At 43.5% G+C, this 13,133-nt stretch overlaps 1 protein-coding gene across 2 annotated transcripts in view; it reads right to left on the bottom strand.

Moving 5' to 3' along the window:
• The window catches only part of LOC140212068 (glutamine--fructose-6-phosphate aminotransferase [isomerizing] 1-like), a 109,886-nt gene that overhangs the window by 48,054 nt on the left and 48,699 nt on the right, over positions 1 to 13,133 (bottom strand). For both annotated transcript variants that reach the window (XM_072282541.1, XM_072282542.1), the window contains exons 5-7: positions 5,762 to 5,820; positions 3,637 to 3,771; positions 960 to 1,021 (exon numbers count right to left, since the gene is read on the bottom strand). In XM_072282541.1, the coding sequence (XP_072138642.1) occupies positions 960 to 1,021; positions 3,637 to 3,771; positions 5,762 to 5,820 (256 nt within the window). The remainder of the gene's footprint in view (positions 1 to 959; positions 1,022 to 3,636; positions 3,772 to 5,761; positions 5,821 to 13,133) is intronic.

Raw genomic sequence — 13,133 nt, 5'->3', positions numbered from 1 at the left:
AAAGGAACTCAGTAAGTCAGGCAGCATCTTTGGAGGGAAATAAACAAGTCAGCTTTTCTGGCCGATACTTTTCTCAGCCTGAAGTGTCAACTGTTTATTCCCCTCCATAGATGCTGCCTGACTTGCCATATTCCTTCCGTATTTTGTGTGTGTTGCCTTAGATGCCCTTCACTCCTGGCTGATCAATATTCCCATCAGAAGACTGTGCCTTCTGCGTACCAGGGAGTTAGGACATCATGCTATAGCTGCAAGAGACATTGGTGAGACCCTACCTGGAATATGCTGTGCAGATTTAGTTGCAATGTTACAGGAAGGATTCAATTAAGCTAGAGAGAGTGCAGAAAAATTCCACAAGGATGCTGACAGGTCTGAAGGACTTATCAGGAGAGGCTGGGCCTTTTGCTCTCTGGAGCACGGGAGACTGAGAGTTGACCTTAGAAATGTTTTCAAAATCATGAGGGTAGCAGATAAGGTGAGTAGTTACAGACCTTCTTCTCCAGGATAGGGGAGTCTAAAATTAGAAGGCACAAGTTTAGGGTGAGAGGGGAAAGATTTAGAAGGGTGCTGTGGGACAGGTTTTGTCACATGGAGGGTGGTGGGTACATGGAATAAGCTATCAAAGACGTCATGTACCATATTTGAAAGACACTTGAGAGACAGATTCATGGATAGGAAAGGTTTTGTGGAATATGGACTAAATGCAGGCAAACTGCACCAGCTCAGGATAGTACCTTGGTTGCCAAGGATGTGTTGGACCAATGAGACAAATTGCTTTTAGTATATAGTGATGTTTTCTGTATAGGTTAATGGAACTCCAGGTTGAGAGATATTTCAATCTATTGCTGAATGCAGACAAAAATAGTTTTTCCAATGCCATTACTGGGTAGGCTACCATTTAGTAAGCTGTATATAAAATGCATGAAAATCTCTCTCTAAAATCCAGAGCTAGGATAGATTACCTGGTGCAGACAGCTTGCCCAGGGAAGTGAACGCTCTTGAACACCAACGCAAAGGCACCTTCCTGTAAAATCAGCATAGTCACTAGTGTACAACACAAAGCAATTTTTATCAAAAATCTGAAAACAATGTTTTCATCCTTAAAGTAGCTATTTTTAGTAATTATATAAGAGGGACTAAGTTTCCTTTCAATATCAGCTTATATAACATCAATTACAGCAGCTGAAGCAATCTTTTGTCAGATCTTGTCTGATCACCTGCCACCAGCTCAGATGGGTACTCCTGTGCACTGATGATTAGTGTTGCTCAACATGGTAATTAAAACAAGCCCAGGCCACTCAAGTTTGGGTCTTTGGCCAAAGGCAATATCATACACACAACAGAAGTTGGTTGCAGGTCAGATTCCAGCAGACAGAATCAGAGTTGTAACAGCATGCAAACTGGCCCTTCATCCCACCAAGTCCTGGCCCACCATCAAAAACTCATTTAAACCAATTTTTTATTCTCCTCCCATTCCCATTGCCCTCCCCACTGCCCGGATTCTAACATCACATACTCTAGGGGCAATTTACATGTATAATTAACCCACTGCCATTTGCCTGGTCTATGGAATGAAACTGAAGCACTGTGGGGTAAACCCACACAGTCACAAGGAGAATGTGCAAATTCCACACAGACAGTACCCAAGGCCAGGACTGAATCCATCTCACCGAGACTTGAGACAGTGACTCCACCAACTGCACCAGCATCATTCCAATGAAAGATGAGGAAGGAACAAGATCTCAGGATCATTTGCGTAGGTCTGTTGACAAACTGGCACGTGCCTTTCCTCCGAGGGGGGCCACACCAGTTCTCATGGAGGTGTCGGAGTGGAAAGGGTGAGCAGCTTCAAGGCCTTGGGCATCAACATTTGAGACGATCTATCCTGTGCCCAACACATTGATGCAATCACGAAGAATGCACACCAGTGACTATACTTCACTAAGATTTTGAGGAGATTTTGTACATCATCAAAAACTCCAGCAAATTTCAGCAGAAGTATGGTGGAGAGCATTCTGCTTGGCTGCACTGCAGCCTAGTATAGAGGCTCCAAAGTAGAGGATTGCAAGAGAGTTGTAGACTTAGCCAGCTCCATCACATACATATCTTGGTGCCTTAATAAGGTGGCATCCATCACTGAAGACCCTCACCATCTGGGAAAGGAGCCTGAAGACCCAAACTCAGTGATTCAGAAACAGCTTCTTCCCCTCTACCATCAGGTTTCTGAATGGTCCATGAACAAATCTCATTATTCCTTTTTATGCAAGGTTTATGTATTTTGGTAATTTATAGTAATTTTTAAGTCTTTGCACTGTGCTACTACTGCAAAATAACAAATTTTACCACATAAGCAGTGATAATCATAATCTGCCTGTGTGAAGGAGATAGATGATTCGAGATGCTTCCTGCGGCTTTACTGAGGTGCAATATTGCACAAGAATAATCTGCTCGAGCCAGAATGATGGAAAGGTGAAACCCATTTGAAACCACATCAACTAATCTGTAAGGAGATTAATAGCTGCCATAGTGTTGCCTACATAGGGAATAAATTTATTTACTGACACATTTCTCCTTTTCTTCCCATTTGGGGTCTGAGCTTAAATTCAGTAAGAAAGTACTTTCGTCACCCTGCAATTAATAGATATTCTTTTAATTTGTTTTAAAATAAATTCTTGCTCTTGCATTTCTGTTCCTTCCCATGATAAATCATCCATGATCAAATGGTATGGCAGACTCGACGGGACAAATGGCCTGATCTTGCTCCTACATTTTATCACCTTATGATAATCAAACTATGTCATAAAATAGAGAGCATGCGAGAACATGAAAGTACAAGAGCAAGAACAAATGGATTGATTATAATGAGACAGTGAAATTTGGTGAAAAAAAATTCAAAGGTGAAATATTCACGGAAAGAGTTTGAAGTCGGCTGCACAGAGAACCATCACTTTTCTAAACGTATGAAAAGTCCAGCGCCTTCGACTAGGAGTTTCAGTAGGGGGAATGTGATGACCCAAACCATTCTCAATCATTGCACTGCTGGTTAGCCATTGTTTCAGTAAGATTTCATGCAAGGCTCTAGAAGAAGGCGAGAGATCCCCACACCCCCCCCCCCACCCCCCAGCTCTCCTGGTCACAGCCATGTTAGTTCACTGTTACTTCAACGATGACACAAAATTTGCACACCCCCTGCAAAAATAACAATTTGGCTAACATCCAATTTCAAATGCAATCTCATTAGTGCAACCTCTTGGTCAATGTCCCCATTGATTGAGGGATATGATTCCTCTCGTGACCTGGGTTCAATCTTGACCTCAAGTGCTGCCTGTGTCGAGCTTCTACTTCCTCTGTGACTGTGCGAGACACCCCTGGGTGCTCACGTTTCCTCCCAGTTAGTGGGCTACTTGAGCTCTGTAATTTACCCCAAGTGTGGGTGGGTGGCAGGAGATTCCGGAGGGGATGATGGGCTTGGGACAGAAAATAGGTTACAAGGAAATAAGCAAGACAATGGGATGGGACTGAGAGCTGACACTGACTCAGTGGGCTGAATGGCCTCAAGGTTATCAACTGTGAAATGATATAACATGCACATGATATAAAGACCTCCAGGCTGGCACAATGCTTGCACTTCTCACTCACCAGTTGCTGGATGACTCTCTCCACCAAAGTAGCAAAGCTGATGTTCTCATTCTCGCTGTTATCGTACACGTACTTGATCAGTTTGGCAATAGATTCCGTATCAGTCTCTGACTCAAACTTGTAACCTTTGCTTTCCTAAAAGGGAAACAAAATTCACGTGAAACAATTGCTCACAATGACAGCAGCAACTTGGGGTTCGCACTAAGGTGCCCCAAAGTTGCATTGTTGGGAGGGTGTAGTGAAATGGGAATTTACCTGGGGAGGTCAAAGGGCATCAGCAAATTTGGCTGAGGGGGATAGGCTTTGAAAATAGAGGATAGGAATTTCAAGGTAATTGAAAGCTCAGACATCAACACAAAGACAGAAGAAAGGGGGACAAAAAAACAGGTAAAATGGAGAGACAATTCATCAAAATTCAACATTGTGGCAATTACCATCAAAACACAAACTATGAACCCCAATGTACCTCCTCCTTCACTGCCACTCATCCACTGAGCCTTACTGTGTTTCCATTTGTTAGTGGTATAGGCAAGGAACAAATTATCTGGAGTTTGTGATATATGAAGCTACAATTACTTGGTTCAGAGGTATAATCCACATAATCTTCAATGTACGAAGGCATGAACAGTCAGGTTTCATAAGGCTGTTTTCTTTTTCTGCCTACGTGAAATGCCAGTGCAGTTTAAGACCATTTCTTTACTTTCAACACTAGTTATTGCTGATGGAATTTGCCCGGAAGATACCAAAGAAATTGCACAGTTAATGCCTTAACCTGAAAGTAATGCTATTCCAGTATAGCATTAAGCCATCTGGCCCACTGAATCTGCTCACCATTTGATCATGGGTGATTATTTTTGCTCTCAAACCCATTCTCCTGCCTTCTTCCCGTAACCTTTGATGTCCTAATTAAGTACTTGTCAACCTCCAGGTCATATACACAATGACCTAAACTCCATGGCTTTCTATGGCAATGAATTCCACAGATTCACTACCCCCTGGCTAAAGAAATCCCCCTTCATCTCTGTTCTAAATGGATGTCCTTCTATTTTGAGGCTGCCTCCTCTTGTCCTAGACTCTCCCATTACTGGAACAATTTTCTGCACATGGACTTTGTCCAGGCCTTTCAAGATTCGATAGATTTCAAAGATTCCACCTCATTCTTCTAAACAATAGCAAATACAGACCAAGAGACATCAAACTGTCCTCGTACGTTAAACCTCTCATTCCTGGGATCATTCCCGTAAACCTCCTCTGGACCTTTCCAATGGCAGCTAGATTATGCAGGAAGATTATGCATTTTAGTTGCAGGAATGCAGTCTGAACTAGTGATTTTTTTCTGACATGCAAGCACTGTTACGTGTTTCTTCACAGCTCAAGTCATACGAGAAGATAACCAGGCAAAGGTAAAAAAGATTCAAAGATGTGCTCAATGTTTCTCTGCAGAAATGCAATATCCCCAGCAACTCGTGGAGCCCCCTGGTGAAAGGCGGAGAAAGACTGGCAGTCAGAAGCTCAAGGACACATACTGAGAGCACACAGAAACAGAGTGTAAATGGCGGGAGTGCAGCAGCTCACAAACTACCCAGACCCCAACCCCTTCAGCCAGCTCCTACCTAGTCCATATTAGAGTCAGTTCGGACCCCACAGAGGGAAACCATCCTCAATCTTGAAGGATATGTCTTGATCATAACGAATCAGTCCCTCCCACATTTCTCAAACAGAAACACAAACACAGAATGGAGGATCATACAGATCTAAGAATTTTGAAGGAAGGCTACAAATATTCATAGATTCTGATGAGGAATATGGGAAGTCTCAGCTCATGACTTTCAGTGACCAAGAGAGTGAACACACACACACACACACACACACACACACACACACACACACACACACAAACACAAACACCCCTTTGCCAGAATGTTGCTTCAGGAGACAGGGAAAAACTGGAGGAAAGAATCATCAGGTAACCGTGCAAAATATAATTTACTAAAACATGCTGTTATTAGAGAACCTTTACATCAAGTTAATTGAGAGAATTTCCATGTGAAGGAATTACTGGGCACTGCACGAAAATGCTGTGGAAGCCAATGTTAAGCAATGCTAAGCATTGCTGAGTACTTACCAGGAACCTCTTTAGATTCATGTGGTTTGTAATTATGCCATTATGAATAACAACAAACTCTGCAATTTAAAAACAAAAATGTTAGTACAAGGAAGAGACAAGGAATGCTTAATTTTTCCACTGAAATCTAAGTCAAATTACTGACATATTTCACAAGTGTCGGTGCCCTTGATTACAAGATTTAATTTGAATTCAAAAACAAAACATTCATAAAACTAACATACTAGAAATACGAAACAGTTGCTGAATTTCTTTACATATACACATCAATGGGCTCTCTTCCAGAGAAGGTGGGACCTGTACAGAGGGAATGGTTTGCACTTGAACTAGAGGGGGACTAATATCCAAGAGGGAAGGTTTGCTAGTGTTGCATGGGGTGGTGGGGGGGGGGGGAGGTTAGTTTAGAGTTGCAGGGGAATGGGAACCAGAGCGTCACAACAGATAATGGAGAGAGGTGCTGACAAGCCTACGTACAAAGTCAGGAATTGAAACATTGAGCATGGAGAGACTAATGTTCTGAGTTTCAATGCAACATGTATTGTAGGAAAGGCAGATGAGCTCAGGGCATGGATAAGCACATGGGATTATCACATTGTAGCCATTAGTGAGACTTGGTTGCTGGAGGGGGCAGGACTGGCAGCTTGTGAGGTCAGAAATAGGAAGATCATACAGTTTAACACGTGGCTCAGGTGTTGCTATAGCAGGGAGGGCTTCAGATTTTTGGATCATTGGGCTTTCTTCCAGGGAATCTGGGACCTGTACAGAAGAGACTGTTTGCACCTGAATGTTGCAGGGGAATGGGAGCAAGAATGCCAGAGTAGATAGTGGAGAGGTTGTGGAGACATGTTATTAATACTTCAGACAAAGTCAGGAAGCAAAACGTTGAGCGTGTGGAACTAATGTTCTGAGCTTTGTATAATTCAGTGCAAGGGGTATCGTAGGAGAGGGAGATGAGCTCGGGATCAGCACATGGAATTATGACTTTGTAGCCAATCGTGAGACTTGGTTGCAGGAGGGGTAGGACTGGCAGCTCGATGTTCCAGGGTTCTGTCGTTCTAGATGTGATAGAGCAGGAGGGGTTAAATGGGGAGGGGTGGCATTACTAGTCTGGGAAAATGTCATAGCAATGCTTAGACAGAGAGCTCATCTAGAAAGGCTTTATGGGTAGAACTGAGGAACAAGAAAGGGATTATATTATAGACCAGCCAACAGTCCGCAATATTTAGAGGAGCAAATTTGTAGAGAGATCACAGACTATTGCAGGAAACACAAGTTTGTGATAGTAGGTAATTTTAAATTTCCTCAAAATGACTCGACTCCCATACTGTAAAAGGGATAGTTCAGAAAGTTTGTCAAATGTGTTCAGCAAAGTTTCCTTCATCAATACACAGAAGTCCCAACTAGTGAGTGCGATACTTGAGCTCCTAATAGGGAACGAGACAAGGCAGATAACAGTCCATTGTGTAGGTGAACACTTTGCATTTAGTGATCACAATGTCATTAATTCCAAAGTAAATATGCAAAAAGATAGGTCTGGTCCACGGGTTAAGATTCTAAATTGGAGAAAGACCAATTTTGATAGCATCAGAAAGGATCTGGTAAGCGTGGATTGAGACTGGCTATTTCCTGGAAAGGGTATACATGGTGAGTGGGCGGTCCTCAAAAGGGAAATCTTGAGAGTACAGAGTTTGTATGTTCCTGTCAGAATAAAAGGCAAGGATAACAGGTTTAGGGAACCTTGGTTTCAAGAAATATTGAGGCCTTGGTTAAGAAAAAAACCTGAGGTGCACAGCAGATATAGGCAGGCAAGAACAAAAAAGATGCTTGAGTACAAGGCTATAAGTCATAGGAGCAGAATTAAGCCATTTGTCCCATCAAGTCTCTTCTGCCATTCAATCATGGCTGATCCTTTTTATGCCTCCTCAGCCCCACTTTAGGGTGTTCTGCACAAGGACTCCCAAGTCCATTCGCATCTCAGATTTTTGGATTTTTCCCTGTCTAGCAGATAGTCTGCACATATATTTCTTCTACCAAAGTGCATGTCTAGGCAGAAAATGGTTCGGCACAGCCAAGAAGGGCCAAAAGGCCTGTTTCTGTGCTGTAGTTTTTCTATGGTTTCCATGGACCATGCACTTTCCAATATTGTGTTTTATTTGCCACTTTCTTGCCTATTCTCTAATCTGTCCAAGTCCTGCTGCAGCCTTCCTGTTTCCTCAACACTCCCAACAATTTTCAAATCATCAGCAAACTTGGCAACAAAACCATCTATTTCATCATCTAAATCATTGATAAACAGCATATAAAAAAAGTGGTCCCAACAGTGACCCCTGCTGAACATCACAAGTCATAGGCAGCCAACCAGAAAAGGATCATTTTTTCCCCCACTCGCCGGCTCCTACCAATCAGCCAATGCTATAACCATGCCAGTAACTTTCCTGCAATACCATGGGCTCTTAACTTGGTAAGCAGCCTCGTGTATGGCACCTTGTCAAGAGGGTTTTGAAAATCCAAATATACGACATCCCCTGCATCCCCTTTATCCATCCTATTTGTAATCTCCTCAAATAGTTCCAACAGGTTTGTCAGACAAGACTTTTCCTTAAGGGAGCCCTGCTGACTCTGTTCTATCTTGTCCTGTGCCACCAAGTACTCCATAACCTCATCCTTAACAACTGACTCTAACATCTTCCCAACCACTAAGGTCAAGGCTAACTGGTCTACAATTTACTTTTTTGCTGCCTCCCTCCTTTCTTAAAGAGTGGAGTGGCATTTCAAATTTTCTAGTGCTCCGGAACCATGCCAGAAAACACATAAGAAATGCAAGAAAACAGTTAAGAAGGAAATCAGGGAGGCTAAGACATGAGATTGCCCTAGCAGAAAAAGTAAAGGAAAATCCTAAGGGTTTCTACAGATATATTAAGAGCAAAAGGTTAGCAACAGATAGAATTGGTCCTCTAGAAGATCAGAGTAATAATGTTTGTGTGCAACTGAAAGAGATGGGTGAAGTACTAAATGGAATTTTTTTGCATCTGCATTACTCAGGAGATGGACACACAGTCTTCAGATGCAAGGTAATGCAGCAGTGAGATCATGGACCCCACAGAAATCACAGAAGTGGCATCATAGGTAAATAGGGTCGTAAAGAAAGCTTTTGGCATATTAGCCTTCATAAATCAATAACTTGGAGTATTGTGTGTTGCTTTGGTCATCTACCTACAGGAGAGATGTAAATAAGATTGAAAGAGTGCAGAAAAAAAATTTACAAGGATGTTGCCAGGACCAGAGGACCTGAGATATTGAGTAAGTTTAAATAGGTTAGGACTTTATACCCTAGAACACAGATTTGATAAATGTATAAATATCCTGAGAGGTATAGATGGGGTAAATGCAAGCAGGCTTTTTCCACTGAGATTGGGTGAAACTAGATCTAGAGCTCATGGGTTACTGTGAAAGGTGAAATGTTTTAAGGGCAACATGAGGGAGAACTTCTTCACTCAGAGGGTGGTGAGAGTGTGGAACGAGTTGCCAGCCCAAGTGGTGGATGCAGGGTCGATTTCAACATTTAAGAGAAATCTGGGTAGGTACATGGATGGAAAGGGTATGGAGTGCTATGGTCTGGGTGCGGGTCAATGGAGCAGTTAATGGATTGGCACAGACTCGATGGGCTGAAAGGCCTGCTTCTGTGCAGTACTACTTTATGACTCTAAAGATTGTCATCATTAATACATTCTATGTACAAAGCACTGGTTTAAGATGGTACTGGTGAAGCACAGTGACTATTTGCCTATAGCAAACAAAATAAAGAAAACTACTAATTACTTTATTAATCACACTTTTTCTGGAAAACAATCACTGCAATCGATACCCTGCAACTTCCTTTTTGGAGTTGAGCTTTTGAACTGCCTGTATGACCTGGCATTTTTGAGGTGTGAACTGAAGTGTCGAAGGAGCGGGACAGTTGCAGAGAAGCATGTGAGGGCTGACTCAAGGCAGTGGGGCCCAGGCCCGAGAGCGGAGAATGAGCCAATGCTTGGCCATTGCTGGAGCGGACCTGGAGGTGACTCGGTGTGGCAGAACCAAGGTAAGGCGAGCTGAGGTGAAGCAGGGCCAGAGAACAAAGAAAGTCCCACTGGGCAAACTGGAACGGTCAGGTATGGGTCAAATCGAGGTGACGGGCCCAGGCCTGAGAGCATATCAAAGCAGCAGGGCCTGAGTTCGAGAGTAAGGAATCACCCCAGGTTTGACAACAGTCAGGTATGGGTCGAAGAGTGACTCAAAGTGGCAGGGCCCAGGTGTGAGAGTGAGGAACAGCCTGAGACTTGGACAATTTAAGCACAAGGTGACGCTGAAAAGGTCATAGTGTTGGAGCCAGAGGTGAGGGATGGGCTAGTTCAATTCACTGCTTTGCGGAGTTTACCCATCTCTGCGCTGAACTGAGGCTGTCATCCACAACTAACCGGCTACTGGATCTGCTGCAGTGATGACTGAGTTTGACACTATGGACTCTCTGTTGTGAACTTCAGTTGCTTGCTTGCTTTTGTTATTTGCACAATTTGTTTCTTTTTCTGCACATTGGCAGTTTGACAGTCTTTTTTTAAAAAAAATGGGTTCTGTTGGAGCTCTTTGTTTTGTGGCTGACTGTAAGGAGAAGAATCTCAAGGTTGTATGGCAGTGATCCCTAACCTCCGGGCTGCAGACCGATACATTGCCGCGAAGAATACAGTGGTGCAGCAGTAGTCAGGACGCACCCAGCACATTTTTAAGAAAAAAACCGAAATAAACAAGCTAATTAATTAGGTGCCGCCTAGCATGTAAATGTCGGCCATTTATGTGTGGGGCAGCACCTAATTAATTAGTTGTTTATTTCGGCTTTTTTCTTAAAGATGTGCTGGGTGCGTCCCGACTACCATTGCACCACTGTATTCTTTGCGGCAATGTATCGGTCCGCAGCCTGGAGGTTAGGGATCACTGTTGTATGTGGTTACACACTTCGATAATAAGTGTACTTTGACTTTGACTTAGGCCAGTGTCAGTCATGTGAACAGTACAACCTCAAAGTATCTGAGACTCAGGACCCAGCCTCCCAGTGTCCAGTGACAGCAGGGCCTGAGACTGTAGTCCTTCCTCACAATACTGAGCAATGCATCTCACTATATGCTTCGATATACACGTCATAAATAAACTTGAAATTTGAATCTCGGATCCCTCAGCACGCATTCCTGTAGCCAAGTGGCACCAATTACTTATGAATATCTTTTGTACTGGAAGAATAAAGAGTGTCCTTCCCAGGAGTGCCAGTTTTCCAGCAACACTCTTACTTTGAACATACTCAAAGGAATCATTCTAATCAGTCCAACCAGTTCATTCTAAGATTATACAGTGCACAGATTTCCACTGGCCTTCTTCCTTTCCAGTCCAGATGAAGGGTCTTGACCTGAAACGTTGTCTCTGTTCTTTTCCTTAGATGCTGCCTGGCCATTTGAGTTCCTCCAGCAATTTTTTTGTGTGAATTTCTCTGGATTTCTAACATCTGTAGAAGTCCTTGTGTTTTTAATGTGCTGCTCCACTGTAAAGTCTCTCTGAGGTAAGTTTAAATCTTTGATGGGAGTTCTGCCTCACTGCTTCCCCTTGTTGATAACTCCTGCTCACCGACTCTTCAACCATGTGATCACCCAGATTCATGCCCACAGTCCTGTGTCCTTTCTGGGAACTTGTCTTCAACCCTTTACCTTCTCCAAGTATCACCTCCCAGCTTCTTACTTCATCTCTCCTCCTCCACCACCCATCTTTCCCCTCATCTGGCTACAGCTATACCTTTTGGCTTGCACTCCTTCCCCTCCCCTAACCTCCTCCTTCCCCCTTCCTCTTCCACCCTGATGAAGGATCTCAGCCTGAAACTTGACCTGTTGAGTTGGTTATTCCACTACAGGAAGGAAGTTGAGGCTTTAGAGAGGGTCCAGAAGTAGCTTACCAGGATGCTGCCTGGTTTGGAGGACATGTGCTATCACGAGAGGCTGGATAATCTTGGGTTGTTTTCTGTGGAGGAGCTGAGATGGAGGGAAGATCTGATAGAGATTTGTAAGATTATGAGAGGCATAGATAGAGCAGACAGGGAATATGTGTTTCCCAGGGTTGAGATGTCGAATACCAGAGGGCATGCACTGAAGGTGGGTGGTGGGGGAGGGGTAGGTTCAAGGGGGCTACCTTGAAGGGTAAGCCTGGGAGGGGCAAGCCTTTTTTTTTTAAACTCAGAGAGTGGTGGATGCCTGGAATGTGCTGCCTGGTGTGGTGGTAGTGGCAAAAACATTAGAGGCTCTTAACAGACGCTTGGATAGGCACATGGATGTAAGAAAAATGGAGGGATATGGTCATTGTGTAGGTAGGAGGGATTAGTGTGCTTGATTTGCTTTTTAACGGTTTGGCACAACACTGTGGGCTGAATGGCCTGTACCTGTGCTGTACTCTTTTCTGCTCTATGTTCCTCCAGTATTTTGTGTGTGTTACTCTGGATTCCCAGCATCTGCAGAATGTCTTGTGTTTGTATTTGCATAACAGTCTATGTCCCTCTGAAAGAGCTGCTGAGACACAGTATGATGATTCAGCTGAAAGATGATACCTTAGACCATGCAATGGACGCTCAATGCAGCAATAAAGTGCCCATTTAGGTGATGTGCTCCCCGAGGATCAAACCCAAGGAAAACATAACCCACTATGGCAGTTTTAACAGCCAACTATGACTGAGACGCCATAAAGCATTGGTCAGACAACATTTGAAGTATTGTGAGCTGTTTTGGGTCCCGTAAGGATATGCTGACATTTGAAAGGGTCCGGGGTAGTTTACAAGAATGATCCTGGGGATCTGGGATTGAAAGGGTTACTGGATGAGAAGCATTTGATAGCTCTGTGCTGTAATTGTTGGAGCTTAGAAGAAAGTGGGGTGGGGGGAGTGGGATCTCACTGAAGCCTACCAAATACTGAAATGTCTGGATAAAGTGGACATGGAGAGGACGTTAACAATAGTGTGAGAGTCCAGGACCAAAGGGCACAGCTTCAGTCGCCTTAGAACAGCGAAGAGGAGGAATTTCTTTAGCCAGAGGGTGGTGAATCTGTGCAATTCATTGCCAGAGATGGCTGTGGAGGCCAAGTCATTGGGTATATTTAAAGCAGAGGTTAGTAGGTTCTTGATTAGTAAGAGCATCAAAGGTTTACGTGGAGAAGACAGGAGAATGAGGTTGAGAGGGAAAATAAATCCAGAGTGATCAAATGATGGAACAGACTCAACGGGACAAATGGACAAAATCTGCTCTTATGTTTTATGGTCTTATAGTTAAATGGAGACAACGTTGCAGATCACCGCTAATTCAAATGTATA

Source organism: Mobula birostris, chromosome 18 (genome assembly GCF_030028105.1).
Source record: "Mobula birostris isolate sMobBir1 chromosome 18, sMobBir1.hap1, whole genome shotgun sequence".
NCBI lineage: Eukaryota > Metazoa > Chordata > Chondrichthyes > Myliobatiformes > Myliobatidae > Mobula > Mobula birostris.
Note: the sequence above shows the minus strand (reverse complement) of the source record. Positions and strands in the feature narration are given on the sequence as shown.